Source organism: Lucilia cuprina, chromosome 5, assembly GCF_022045245.1.
Source record: "Lucilia cuprina isolate Lc7/37 chromosome 5, ASM2204524v1, whole genome shotgun sequence".
In the NCBI taxonomy this organism is placed as follows: domain Eukaryota; kingdom Metazoa; phylum Arthropoda; class Insecta; order Diptera; family Calliphoridae; genus Lucilia; species Lucilia cuprina.
The window spans coordinates 5,670,394-5,685,287 of record NC_060953.1 but is presented as its reverse complement, the minus strand read 5'-3'; the positions used below and the strand labels follow the sequence as shown (position 1 = coordinate 5,685,287).

The 14,894-nt window shown below is 30.1% G+C and overlaps 5 protein-coding genes across 9 annotated transcripts in view; 3 read left to right on the top strand and 2 right to left on the bottom strand.

Moving 5' to 3' along the window:
• Positions 1–12,494, bottom strand: part of LOC111683379 (signal transducer and activator of transcription B-like) — a 158,485-nt gene extending 145,991 nt beyond the window's left edge. Inside the window, exons 1-2 of one of the 5 annotated variants that reach the window (XM_046952783.1) lie at positions 12,104–12,494; positions 11,765–12,010 (exon numbers count right to left, since the gene is read on the bottom strand). The gene's annotated coding sequence lies outside the window, so the exon portion shown is untranslated. Of the gene's footprint in view, positions 1–11,764 lie in introns of all 5 variants that reach the window. The other 4 variants (XM_046952784.1, XM_046952782.1, XM_046952785.1 and 1 more) reach the window with 4 other exon arrangements.
• Positions 850–2,064, top strand: LOC111688895 (peritrophin-48-like). The gene is made up of 2 exons (XM_023451394.2): positions 850–925; positions 1,021–2,064. Exons 1-2 carry the CDS (start codon positions 919–921, stop codon positions 2,055–2,057), a joined length of 1,044 nt encoding a protein of 347 aa, XP_023307162.2. The 5' UTR covers positions 850–918; the 3' UTR covers positions 2,058–2,064.
• LOC111688893 (peritrophin-44-like) lies at positions 3,143–4,290 on the bottom strand. Its single transcript, XM_023451393.2, has 2 exons — positions 4,251–4,290; positions 3,143–4,190 (listed from the first exon to the last, which is right to left on the bottom strand). Exons 1-2 carry the CDS (start codon positions 4,255–4,257, stop codon positions 3,175–3,177), a joined length of 1,023 nt encoding a protein of 340 aa, XP_023307161.2. The 5' UTR covers positions 4,258–4,290; the 3' UTR covers positions 3,143–3,174.
• LOC111685175 (peritrophin-44) lies at positions 6,448–8,502 on the top strand. Its single transcript, XM_023447416.2, has 2 exons — positions 6,448–6,502; positions 7,463–8,502. Exons 1-2 carry the CDS (start codon positions 6,496–6,498, stop codon positions 8,476–8,478), a joined length of 1,023 nt encoding a protein of 340 aa, XP_023303184.2. The 5' UTR covers positions 6,448–6,495; the 3' UTR covers positions 8,479–8,502.
• LOC111685172 (transcription termination factor 3, mitochondrial) lies at positions 9,496–10,859 on the top strand. The gene is made up of 2 exons (XM_023447414.2): positions 9,496–10,388; positions 10,454–10,859. The coding sequence occupies exons 1-2, from the start codon at positions 9,521–9,523 to the stop codon at positions 10,729–10,731; spliced, it is 1,146 nt and encodes a 381-aa protein (XP_023303182.2). The 5' UTR covers positions 9,496–9,520; the 3' UTR covers positions 10,732–10,859.
• Positions 12,495–14,894: the final 2,400 nt, after the last annotated feature.

The window sequence follows — 14,894 nt, the reverse complement described above, 5'->3', positions numbered from 1 at the left end:
CTGTTCTAGTTCTGTTCTAGTTCTGTTCTAGTTCTGTTCTAGTTCTGTTCTAGTTCTGTTCTAGTTCTGTTCTAGTTCTGTTCTACTTCTGTTCTAGTTCTGTTCTAAGTTTGCTCTTGTTCTGTTCTAGTTATGTTCTAGGTTTGTTCTAGTGTTATTCTAGTTCTATTCTAGTTCTACTCTTGTTCTATTCTAGTTTTATTCTTGTTCTAATCTAGTTAGTTCTGTTTTACTACGGTTTCAGTTTTGTTCTGTTCATCATTTTTTACTCCTGCCTTACAAGTTTTACCCCCAGGAGGGCCTTGCAATTAATATTGAATGAATATTAAGCGGATTTAATTAGAATTTTGTATGATAAGTAAAATTTTATCAGCAAGATTCGACAAAACATTATATATTTTTTTGTTTTTTTTTTAATTTTAAATAGGTAATAGGTAATGTCAAATTTGTTCACAATATTGATAAAGCAGAAATAAAAAAACTGACACACAAACATAGTTCAAGTAGAACTATAAAATACCCTGCCATAGAGTATTAATAACGTCTATAGCTGTGGTGTATAGAGTATATTTATTGTAGAGTCTCTATTCTCTATAATCTACATATTACCTGCCTTTCAATCCATTTAATTTCCAGAAAATCCTTTTAGAATATTCATTTCAATGATCGGTAGATCCAAACCGCATTATTATTTAAAATATATCTGTGTCAAAAGCTTTATAATATGTCGGGTATTATTTTAACTGTTACAAATCAAATGTTTAATCAATAGTAAAATAACAAAACTAACATTCTTTAATTAAAACTTAAGACAAAGTAATATTTCATTTAAAACCAAAACATTTTGCATTCAAATTTAGTTATTTCCTAAAGTTTTACAAATATAGTTCGATTCGGATTTCTTAAGAACAAAAAAATATGAAAGGTACAAACAATTTTAAGCAAAATACTTTTTAACAAATACGTTTATTAGTAAACTCTAGGACTGATTTTGTTTCCTTTGTTATTACTCTTCCTCAGCGTATCCTGTGGTGATTAATCTCTTTATAGGAATTCTATTTTTGCCCAAATATTACACACTAGAACTACGAGTACCCTTATCCGAAGATGTCTGTCGTTATTTCAAGAATGGTGAAATTGTGCGTAACCCCAGTTCCTGCACTGAAACATTAATATGTCAAGATGGCAAAAGCACGCCTTATTCCAAAAAATGTAACGATGATAAAATAATTTTATTGTCAACAATGGATTGTGGAAAAGCTAATAAAGCCGACAGTTATTGCACACCGGCATGTGGAAATAAGAGTAATAAATGGATTGCAGATAATAAAAATTGTAGGGAATGGCATGAATGCAAAAATGGCACAATTGGTCAGACAGGTTTCTGTCCCGTGGGTCAAATATTTAATCAAACGGAACAAAGATGTAATTACGATAATGGTAAATGTGACAAAACCTTTGATATATGTAATGTGGCTAAAACATCGGTAAGTTTTTGGGATGAAAATAATTGTCACAAATTCTTCGTATGCGATACAAAGAGGAATCTTCAAAATAAAACTTGCAACTTGGGACTCTATTACGAGGCACGTACAGGAATCTGTACTGAAAAGGCAAAGGTCAATTGCTATAAACATCCGATACCCGACTATGTATGTGGAAATGAAAAATTGGCCATACTTAATGCTTTCGTAAAGGACCAAGCCACTTGTCGTGGTTTTTTCTATTGCAAGCGCATGCCTAGGAAAAATGAAACAGATGGGTCTTGGAATTATAATCCTGATAAAAATCCGACTTGGGGTCAATGTCAAAGGAATCTATTTTTCGATGAAGAAACACAATACTGTCGTGATCAAAATTATGTTAAATGTAATGAAGATCGTTGTGATGGTCATATGAGTGGCAAAGTATTGAGCGAAAAACCTGGTTGTAAGCATTATTTAGAATGTATCAATGGCTATACGCACAAAGAAGTTTTATGTGATAATAATAAATATTTCGATCCAGTTACTGAAACATGTGTCTACACAAAAATTTCATATCCGATTTGTGAGTAAAAAATTTTAATAAAATAATGTCCAATAAAAAATCAATAATAATAAAATAATAAATAATAAAATATTTTTTTTTTATTTTTTAAGTAGAAATTATGGCCAATAGGCTAGATATATTTTGGAAATGAATATATAAATTAAATAAATTCAATTAAATTAAAAAGAATATTTAGTTCTAGTTCAGTTCTAGTTCAGTTCTAGTTCAGTTCTAATTCAGTTCTAGTTCTGTTCTAGTTCAGTTCTAGTTCAGTTCTAGTTCAGTTCTAGTTCAGTTCTAGTTCAGTTCTAGTTCAGTTCTAGTTCAGTTCTAGTTCAGTTCTAGTTCAGTTCTAGTTCAGTTCTAGTTCAGTTCTAGTTCAGTTCTAGTTCAGTTCTAGTTCAGTTCTAGTTCAGTTCTAGTTCAGTTCTAGTTCAGTTCTAGTTCAGTTCTAGTTCAGTTCTAGTTCAGTTCTAGTTCAGTTCTAGTTCAGTTCTAGTTCAGTTCTAGTCTATAGTCTAGTCTATAATCTGGTCTATATTCTAGTCTATAGTCTAGTCTATAGTCTAGTATATAGTCTAGTCTATAGTCTAGTCTATAGTCTACTCTATAGTCTAGTCTATAGTCTAGTCTATAGTCTAGTCTATAGTCTAGTCTATAGTCTAGTCTATAGTCTAGTCTATAGTCTAGTCTATAGTCTAGTCTATAGTCTAGTCTATAGTCTAGTCTATAGTCTAGTCTATAGTCTAGTCTATAGTCTAGTCTATACTCTAGTTTATAGTCTAGTCTATAGTCTAGTCTATTGTCTAGTCTATTATCTAGTCTATAGTCCAGTCTATAGTCTAGTCTATAGTCTAGTACATAGTCTATTATATAGTCTAATCTATAGTCTAATCTATAGTCTAGTCTGTAGTCTAGTCAATAGTCTAATGTATAATCTAATGTTTAGTTTAATTATTAGTTGATTTTGTCGATATATCAAATAAAACAAATAAATTTGTAACTTATTTTTTTAATTCTATACATATGTGTATGCGTGGCGCGGGTCCACCGAAAATTTGTCATACAAAATATAAAAATGAGGAAAAATATTATAAGTAAAAAACCAAAATTTTCAACACATATGCATATGCTTTATTCTTATTATTTATGATAACAAGCAGGATAATTAATTATTTCCGTGGTACATATACCCTGTTCTTCGTCGAAAAATGTATTATCACACTTTCCTTTTCCCTTCTGAACACCATTTTCACATCGAAGATAATGACGACAACCACTTTCACTACTGACCACAAATGTTCTTTTACTACCCTCGCAACGATCTTTATAACATTCAACTTTCAGTGGATCTACGCACTTTTGTTCCACCTCGCTAAAGAACAAATTATTAGGACATTTATACCATTGAGGATTTGGATCCGGTTTAGAGCCATAATCAGCACAAAAGAAAGTGCCAGCACAGGTAACTCCATCACTGACGAATTTATTTTTTTTCAAAGTTTTTCCTGAGCCGCAGACATTTTCCGGTACTGGATGACATCCTTCTATTTTTTCACTTATACATGTTCCATTAATTGGATAATAAAATGGTTTGGTGCCCTCACATAATACATTTTTAAGTATCACTTTTTTTTTAATTTCTTCACATACGAAATATTTTCCGCAATTGGATTCATCTTTAAATTTAACGCCCGCCTTAACGATGGCGCAAAAGTTCAAATTCTGAACACTGCAGCTCGAATTAAAATCATAAATACACATCTGCTCAGTCTGATCAAAGTGATAATTTTGTGGACAGTGACCATATAAAGCCAAATCATCGTCTTGACAATAATAATAGCCATAGCAAGATTTTGGATCTTTTACAAATGAGTGACTCTTATTCGTACAATCGATTTCGCATGTACTGTTATCGGTTAAATGTTTTACGCATTGAAATGTATCCTTATTGTAGAAAGGTGTGGGGCTCTTACATTGAATACCAGGAGTTGATTTGAAATCAATACATATGATTTCTTGACTACAATCATCTGGATCACGCAATTTAGTTTTGTTTGGAAACAGGCGACAAGGGTCAGTAGTACGTTGTGCAACTATAGTTACGGTTAGTATTGACCACATTAGAGCCAAGGCCACTTGACAGATTAATAAAGGGTCTTTTATAGGAAAAATATTATGTTATCATTATGGATTTTTCATTTAATTATTTAATTTACCTTTCATGTTGAATTTTAAGGACCGAACTGTTGGGAGTTTAGCAAAAGACTAAAGATATTTTAAATATACACATAATATATTTATTTTATTACTTAAGACCCGAATTAATATTTAAAATAAATTTGTGATAAATATTTATTAGCTACGATAAGATTACTTTCCACATACATATGTACATACGCATTAAAAGTAACAACTATCATGACAACAAAGGGGCCATTAGATAGGACGTTACAATTTATAAAGCGAATATCTATTTATGATTAGATTCTGCATTTAGATTTAAAAGTAAAGGAAAAAACATACTTGATAACTTATAAATATAAATATAAAGAGCATAAATCAATAGATTGCTTTTGGAATGAATTGTCTCATGGTAAAGCCTGATTATTATTAACAAATTGGTAAATTTCTGCAATCTCTACAACTTCACGATTTTATCGTTCTATGGTCTATTCTTCAGTCTAGTCTATAGTCCAAACTATAGTTTAGTGTATAGTCTAGTCTATGGTCTAATCTATAGCCAAGTCTGTGGTCTAGCTAGTTTATTCTTTAGTCTATACTCTAGTCTATATTCTAGTCTATATTCTAGTCTATGGTCTAGTCTATAGTCTAGTCTATGGTCTAGTCTATAGTCTAGTCAATAGTCTAGTCTATAGTCTAGTCAATAGTCTAGTCTATAGTCTAGTCTATAGTCTAGTCTATAGTCTAGTCTATAGTGTGGTCTATAGTCTAAATTATAGCCTAGTCCATGGTCTAGTCTATAGCTAGTTTATAGTCTAGCCTATACTCTAGTTTATAGTCTCTTATATAGTCTAGTCTATAGTCTAGTCTATAGTCTAGTCTATAGTCTAGTCTATAGTCTAGTCTATAGTCTAGTCTATAGTCTAGCCTATACTCTAGTCTATAGTCTAGTTTATAGTCTCTTATATAGTCTAGTCTATAGTCTAGTCTATAGTCTAGTCTATAGTCTAGTCTATAGTCTAGTCTATAGTCTAGTCTATAGTCTAGTCTATAGTCTAGTCTATAGTCTAGTCTATAGTCTAGTCTATAGTCTGGTCTATAGTCTAGTCTATAGTCTAGTCTATGGTCTAGTCTATAGTCTAGTCTATGGTCTAGTCTATAGTCTAGTCTATAGTCTTGTCCATAGTCTAGTCTATATTCTAGTCTATATTCTAGTCTATTGTCTTGTCTTGTCTATATTTTAGTCTATAGTAAAGTCTGTAGTCTAGCGGAGCATTAAAACTTTTTCCTGATCTCATATCACAGCAGTATTAAATAAGAAGATCCGAAAATTGCATTATGAACAGTTTTCTTTACGCATATATCTCAATTATTATTATCTCAATTTTAACATATAATAATTTTTAATTGATCAGTTAAAATGATCTAGAATAGTAAAATATTCCAAAACAATTTGATTCAGTCTTTTGTTTTTTTTTTTTTTTTTTTGGATATTTCAATATCAAACTAATTTGTGAAAGTAATTAATAAGAAGTAGAGATTTTAAACAATTTACAGTGACAGTTATCATGGCACACTTAAACTATCTCTAGGTGATACTAAAATAATATATTTCGAAATATAAGATAAAAACATGGTAAATTTTAAATTGTTCTGACGTCTAGAATAAATAAGGAAGTTATCAGTGACGTGGTTGTGAGAAAAGGAACATTGGTAAAAAAAAACATATTAATTGTATAAACCATATGGGATTTTAAAAGATTCTAAATTGTATGTTGTTAATAATCATAATAACTAAATAGATTTATATATTTATTTATTTATTATTTGTATTTGATATTTATATTTTTGTCAGTGTAAAGGAAATACCACTTTCACTCATGTTTTCAAGTAATAGTTCCCACTTTACACTACATATACTGATATCTTCCTACTCATATCAAATTAAAACAATTAGTGAAAACTTAAAACAATTGTTTAATAGCCAATATGAAGTGCAAATGACTATACATATGTATACACTATATATAGTATACATATATATGTATATATATCTATATATTTGACATTATCAATGAATAACAACATAAAAGATCAAAACCTAGGAAAATATATATATATATTGAGGTAGCAAAGTTTTGATTAGATATAAGACCCCCACAGAATTTTCAATTTGAAAAATCTTTTAAAGGTACCTGCAATTTTTAAGAGCAATTAGTTACTCTATGAATTGCTGTAAGAAAGCATCTACATATAAAACCTATAGCCGAAATAGTGAAAATGAAAGGTAGACATATATAAAAAAAATACGAGAAAACTAAAGACTAGTGACATGTTGTAGATAACATAAATGTAGATATGTATGTTTACAAGAAATTCTAATTTAATAATTGTCAAAATATGTTATAATTTGCAAGCTTGTCAAAGTTTTATAATTAATAATATAATATTGAAAAGAAAAAAAAAAAAAAAAACATTAATAGAGTCTGTGCTAAAAGATATAAAAAATAAATAAAAAAACAATCAACCTAAACAATATGAAATGGTTAAAACAGATGGTAATGGAATCAACGAAAGTTAATATACATAATGCGTTTTAGGATCTTAAAATGTAATCTTAAGACACTTAATAATCTTTACTAAAGTTTAGTCTATAATCTAAACTATAGTGTTACTATAGTTTAGTCTATAGTCTAGTCTATAGTCTAGTCTATAGTCTAGTCTATAGTCTAGTCTATAGTCTAGTCTATAGTCTAATCTATAGTCTAGTCTATAGTCTAGTCTATAGTCTAGTCTATAGTCTAGTCTATAGTCTAGTCTATAGTCTAGTCTATAGTCTAGTCTATAGTCTAGTCTAGTCTATAGTCTAGTCTAGTTTATAGTCTAGTCTATAGTCCAGTCTATAGTCTAGTCTATAGTCTAGTCTATAGTCTAGTCTATAGTCTAGTCTCTAGTTTAGTCTATGGTCTAGTCTATAGTCTGGTATATAGTCTAGTCTATAAACTATAGTCTAGTCTACAGTCAGGTCAATAGTCTAGTCAAAATTTTAGTCTCTAGTCTACATTATGGTCTATTTTATGGTCAACACTATTGTCTAGTCTAGTCCTTGGCCTAGACCATAGTCTACAGTCTAGTCTATTGTCTAGTCTAAAATATTTCTTTGAATCTCATATTAAGAAACCCATTATTTAGCAAATATTTATGTGATGCTTTCTACTAACCCCAATTTATGGCTTTTCTATTGCAGCATTGCAGCTTTCTATAGTACTCCTAATTGCGGTGGATCTATTTACAACAATCTCAGCAGATGCCTCAGACTACACAAAACTCTGTCGTTTATTCAAAAACGGCACAAAATTACGTGTTCCCGGATCATGTGAACAGTATATGGTTTGTAATGGCAATAGTGGTGAAATTTTCACTTGTTCTGGCAATTTGAAATATGATGCGAATCAAGAAAAATGTGTCGCAAATTTTAATACCACTGCACTATGTGATAATCGTTGTATGGGTAAAAGGAACGATACATTCGCAGCGGACCCAACCAATTGTCGTGGCTTTTATTATTGTCTAAATGGTCAAGCTTATGCCAGTAGTTGTGATTGGCAGTACTATTTTGATGAGGCTGACCAAATGTGTGTTTATCCTCGTAATTCTATGTGCAAAGATGTTAATCATATTTGTGAACTGGTAAAGGATGGTACCACGTTTCGTAATGAGAATGATTGTTCACAATACTATATTTGCACCAAAGGCGTACAAATGATTAAAAGTTGCAAACCTTCGTACTTTAATGTAGAAAAGGGATCTTGTGATAAAAAGAAGAATGTTATCTGTTATGCCCATCCAATAGCCGCGAATTTATGTCCAAAGAATATTACGAATATAGTGAAAAAAGCCGATGATGGTTCTTGTCGGGGTTACTTTGTTTGCAGGCCTATGGGAGAATTTGCTCAAGATGAAAAACCCATTTGGTACCAGTGTCCGTCTGGAAAGTTTTTCAGTGAAGCTCAAGGAGAATGTTTGGATCCCATCAATGTTAAATGCAATTATAATCGTTGTGAAAGCCGTGGTAATATGCTCGTTAACAGTTCTTTGAATAATTGCCGCAATTATATTAAATGTGAAAATAATATGGAAGTGGGGGAATACACCTGCGGCGACAATTACTTTTTCGATGAGCGTCTTCAAGCATGTGTTCCGTATATTATTTACTTTAAATGTTGTGATCAACCAAATACGCACAAAAACGTTAAGTTGTAATTAAAGTTATGCATGTCTATCTACTACACGGTTATTGGTCTAATTTATTATTATTGGCTTTGTTTTTGGGGAAAATGAAATTGACTTAATTAGAATAATATAATACATATATTTTCTAAAAAAAAAGAGTGTATAACAGTATAAGAATTGTTAGTATAACAGTTTTTCGCTAGAAAATTGTTAGTATAAGCGTTTTTAGAAATTTTGTTATTTTAAAAGTTTTTCTCTAAAAAGTTATTAGTATAACAGTTTATGTTTAGAAAAATTGTTAATATAACAGATTGTTTTATAAAAATATTTAGTATAACAGTTGTTTTAAGTTTTTCTCTAAAAAGTTATTAGTATAACAGTTTATCTTTAGAAAAATTGTTAATATAACAGATTGTTTTATAAAAATATTTAGTATAACAGTTTTTTTTTAATTGTGTTTATAATAATTTTTCTTCAAAAACAATTTATTGTGTAACAGTTTTTCTATAGAAAATTGTTAGTATAACAGTTTTTCTTTTAGAAAAATTTATTGTTTAAGAGTTTTTCTTTAGAAAATTGTTAGTAAAACAGTTTTTGTTTGAATATATTTTACTACAATAGTAGTCTAACAAGTTTTCTTTAAAAAAAATTCTTACTGCAACTGCCTTTTTTTTTTTTGAAATTGTCAGTATATTAGTTTTTCTTATGATACATTTCAAGAATAATTGTTTTTTAGAAAAATTATTTGTATAACATTTTTTCCATCATAAAAACTGTGAGTGGATTAGTTTTTATATAGAAAACGTATTAGTATAACGGTTTTTTAATTGAAACCCTTTTTGTATAACAATTTTTGTTCATAAAAAAACTCTTAGTGTTACTACATTGTTTTCTCGCTTCTAAATACACGCCTAAAAGTATGCAATAAAAGTTTATAAACATACATCTGGCTACGCTATATTTTTTTCACAAAACTTTCCAACACTTAAAACTATCAAACAGCTGTTTTAGCTGTCAAATACAACTACAATAGGAAAAAAACTCAAAGTAAATAAAAAGTAAACAAACCAACATGTTAACATTACGAAATTTAAGAATTTTAACAAAATTTAACAATTTAACTATAACTAATGTACCAAAACGTTATCTAAGAGGTCTACCACAGCGTAGAGTAGAATTTAGCGTCCTACCTTCTGTCACCAATGGCAAAGAGGAAGAAAAAGATGAGGTGAAATTGGCACAAAAAGAATTGGCCGAATTGACGGGTGGCCTTAGTATGCAGCAGCTAAAAGAAATTTTAGAACCGCACAAAAATAAACCTTTAAAAAGGCAGAAAGACTCTACGGAAGCACAGCTAACCACGGAAGTAAGCAAACAACCACTTTTACCCACCTACAACTTAGCGGCTTATGTCGACAAATCGGAATTACTGCAGCAATTCATACAATTGGGTGTAGACTTAAATGCCATTGAAAGGCGCAAGGGTTTGCCAGAATTTGTGTTAAAATTGAATTTAGAACAAGATGTTAAACCTCGACTGCTCTTTCTTAAAGATCAAGGAGTGCCTGCCGAAAGTTTTCGTGATCTTATAACCAAAAATCCCTTAATATTCAAAGTCGACCTAGATGATCTGCAAACTAGAGTAAATTATATGGAAGCGAAACGTTTTAGTGCAATACAAATCCAACGTATTCTCACACTCAATCCCTTTTGGTTAATGTTCTCCACTAAGCGTATTGATAAACGACTGGGCTATTTTCAAAAGGAATTCTCCTTAAGAGGTGATGATGTTCGCTTTCTAGCCAGTAAATTACCGCGTTTAATCACCTACAACATGGAACACATACGTCAGGCCACATTTAGTATACGCGAGGAAATGGGTTTCGATAAGGAAGAAATTAAATGTTTACTCTTAAGTAAACCACGATTATGGCTATTGAGTAAGTAAAATTTATTTTGATTTATTAAAAAAAAACTTAAATATCTTTTTTTTTCAATTTCACAGAACCTGATGATCTTATCGAACGTTTTGCCTATGTGCATCAGGAAATGCAATTGTCACATCAAATGATATTACAACAGCCGGAAATTTTAACCTCACGAGAGTTTCGTTTACGCGAACGTCATGAATTTTTAAAAATGTTAGGACGCGCTCAATACGATCCCGAAAAGGATATGTATATATCGCCAAAATCTTTGGTAGAGGGTAATAATCATTATTTTGTACGTAAAGTGGCTAAAAGTGATATGGAAACGTTTGAATTGTTTTTGAAAACAAGATAATTTTTATGAATTTTATAAAGAAAATCTTATTTTTAAGTTTATTTAATTTAGTTTGTTAATAAATTAAGATTTGTTAAGATTTTAAACTAAAGATTGTAATAAAGAATTTTCTTTTCTAAAGATTGTAATAAAGAATTTTCTGTAAGAAACAGCTTGTGAATATATTTAGCAAAGTTAAAAACCATTTGCCCTTTAAATTAGGGTTCTATAGTTGAAACGAAAAGTCGACTTTTCGACTTTTTGCATTTCATGAAAAGTCGACTTTTCGACTTTTTTGCATTTAATGAAATGTCGACATTTCGACTTTTTGCATTTCATGAAAAGTCGACTTTTCGACTTTTTGCATTTTATAAAAAGTCGACATTTCGACTTTTTGCATTTTATGAAAAGTCGACTTTTCGACTTTCGACTTTTTGCATTTAGTTAAAAGTCGATTTTTCGACTTTTTTCATTTAATTAAAAGTCGATTTTCGACTTTTAATATTTTATAAATAGTCGACTTTTCGGCTTTTCGACTTTATTCGACTTTTTCTGACTTTAGACCTTTTTCGACTATTTTCGACTTTTTCCGACCAGAGTTAAAAATTTATAAAGTTGCCAGAAGCGTAAATATATAATGTTGCCATTTAACATTATATTATTATTATTAATAAAAAAATTTTATTTATATTTTTTCTATTTGTTGCAATTTTTTGAGTTTTTTCGACTTCTTTCTATTTTCGAATTTTTCCGATTTTTCGGCTTTTTTCGACTTTTTTTTACAAAGTCGACTTTTCGACTTTTTTTTTACAAAGTCGACTTTTCGACTTTTTTTTTACAAAGTCGACTTTTCGACTTTTTTCATAGACGATAGTCGAGTTATCGACTTTTTTGGAACTTTTTGTCGAAAAAAGTCGAAGTCGACTATTTTGACTTCGACTTTTTTCGACAAAAAGTCGATTGTTCGATTATTTGAAAGTCGATTTATAGAACCCTACTTTAAATACACCAGAAAACTTTAATTTTTAACATTCTGTTATGAAATGCTACTTACATTGCTGATGACTTCCGTTGCAAATGATCTTTTCCGATTTATTTTCCATTTTTCTTTATTCCACATTTTTTTTAAATTTTAACACAAACACTTTTTCTCAAAATGCTTATCTTATACTTTATATTTCTTTATTTTTTATTTTCATTTTTTTAACATATAGCTTTTTTTCCTTTGCTTTACATCTTAATATTTATATTTTCATTTTAACATTACACATACACTCTCACAATAAAACGGAAACATTTGCTATTACAGGAACTTAAAAACATAAACAACTCAACTCATTTTTGAATTTCTTTCATTTCCTTTTATTTTTTAAAAGCTTTTTTTCTTTCTTACATTTTTATTTGCTCTGCTTTTATTAAGCTTTCTTTTTTTTAACTTACTCACTAACACTTTAACACACGTTGTTAAACGCTACGAACGGCCCGGTGAAAAGAAAACAACGACCGGCACAGAATTTCTAACAAAATTTAAACATTTTTTTATCACATTTCCTCTAATATTTCCAAGGTAACTTTTCTACACAACTATAAACCTATACTTTTATAACATTTTTATGTAAAAATATTTAATTATTTTGTATTATTTACTTTATAAATTAATAATTAATCTAAGACACATCTTCCGAACCAACCGAATCGTATGAAAATTGCGCGAGAACTAAATTTAATATGTATACAACCAAGTCATAAAGAGAAATGTCAAAAGCTTATGGATGTGAGTAAGTAAAAAGAAGTTAATAAAAGACAATGCGCAAATAACTAAAGTAAATGGGAAAATAGCAAGTGGGAGGAGTGGGCATATTATATATGTGAGTAAATAAAAAGCAGTAAGAAAAAGAGAGTGCGCGACTAATTAATGTAATTGTTTAAATGGGAAAATTGCAGGTGAAGTAGTGGGCATATTACATAATCCAGCGGTAAAGACTAATATTGATTTAAAAGGGAGATTATAAATAGACAATTAGTAGGCTATACTGTGGACCAAACTATAGACTAATATGTAGACTGGACTGTAATCTTAACTATAGACTAGACTATAGACTAGACTATAGACTAGACTATAGACTAGACTATAGACTAGACTATAGACTAGACTATAGACTAGACTAAAGACTAGACTTTAGACTAGACTATAGACTAGACTATAGACTAGACTATAGACTAGACTATAGACTAGACTATAGACTAGACTATAGACTAGACTATAGACTAGACTATAGACTAGACTATAGACTAGACTATAGACTAGACTATAGACTAGACTATAGACTAGACTATAGACTAGACTATAGACTAGACTATAGACTAGACTATAGACTAGACTATAGACTAGACTATAGACTAGACTATAGACTAGACTATAGACTAGTCTATATATGGGCGGCTTGATGGTGTGTTTGCTCCCAGTGGGATGGTAGTATTTAGTCCTAGCATTAGGCCAAATATCAGCCGACTAAATGTCAAAAACAAAGTGCATTAATAGGCCTTTCAGTGAGGTAGCAAGAAACCAATACAGTAAAGGACTATCATTGACCTTAGCAACAGTTACGGAGAAATTTCCCACAAAAAAACTGGATGACTATCCATCAAAAGTAGCGTGTGTTGGAAGATCCTAAAGGAGAATCCAAAGCATGCCAAACAGAATGACAACCCTGCTTGGTTCAAGAGTCATATGATGTTGTTAGTTTGCTGAAATAAGCGCTGCTGCTCGTGCTAGCTAGGGTTCTATAGTTGAAACTAAAAGTCGACTTTTCGACTTTTTACATTTTATGAAAAGTCGACTTTTCGACTTTTTGCATTTGATGAAAAGTCGACATTTTGACTATTTGCATTTTATGAAAAGTCGACTTTTCGAATTTTTGCATTTAGTTAAAAGTCGATTTTTCGACATTTCGACTTTTTTCATTTAATATAAGTCGATTTTTCGACTTTTAATATTTTATAAATAGTCGACTTTTCGACTTTTCCGACTTTTCGACTATTTTCAACTTTTTACTTTTTTCGACTTTTTTCGACTATTTTCGACTTTTTCCGAATTTTTCGACTTCTTTCGACTTTTTCCGACTTTTTTCGACTCTCTCCGTCTTTTCGACTCTTTTCGATTTTCCGACTTTTATTTACAAAGTCCACTTTTCGACTTTTTTCATAGACGATAGTCGAGTTATCGAATTTTTTGGAACAAATAGTCGACTTCGACTTTTTTCGACAAAAAGTCGATTGTTCGATTATTCGAAAGTCGATTTTATAGAACCCAAGTGCTAGCTATTGCGGCACTTGGGGAAGTGTGGCCAGATGCAAGGCAGAACGTTTTACCGTTAAGCGATGTTTCTCATAGATCGAAATTAACAGACGGAAATTCTAGCTTTCCTTCCAGCGGAGTTCCTCATCTATCTACTCATGATGAGAAGGTGGTAGAGACTTTGACTTTTTTCGACAAAAAGTCGATTGTTCGATTATTCAAAAGTCGATTTATAAAACCCTAGTGCTAACTATTGCGGCACTTGGGGAAGTGTAGCTAGATGCAAGGCAGAACGTTTTACCGTTAAGCGAGATTAATTGCCACCACACAAACCGGCGGAAATTCTTTCGCTTTCCTTCTAGCGAAATTCCTTATCTGTCTACGCATGATGAGAAGGTGGTAGAGACTAGACTTAAAACCCAAAAATCTTTTAATAAAAATTCCGTTTTAAATTTTGTAATTTTTTATTTTATATTTTTTTTATATAAATTTTACGCGTTTGTCTTGAAGTTTTTTTTTTAATTTTAAACAATTTTATTTGTTTTTTTTTATTATTATTTTAAATTTATGTATTAAATAGTTTAAAATTATGTTTTAATAAAAATGAAGTCTATATTTAAAATATGTATATGTATGTGTATATATATATATATATGTGTGTATAAAGGGGTATGTATTATTTTTATATTATAAAACGTTGAGATAAATTAAAATTAGCAAAAAAAAAAATACGTTTATTTTCATAACGTATATTGTTTTGTATTACAATTCATTACAAAAAATAAAATTAAAAATGTTATTTATATTAATATTTAATATATGTTTGTTAAAAAAAAGAATTTAGATAAAATTAAACAAGTTTTAAAAATTTAAGATAAAAAACAAA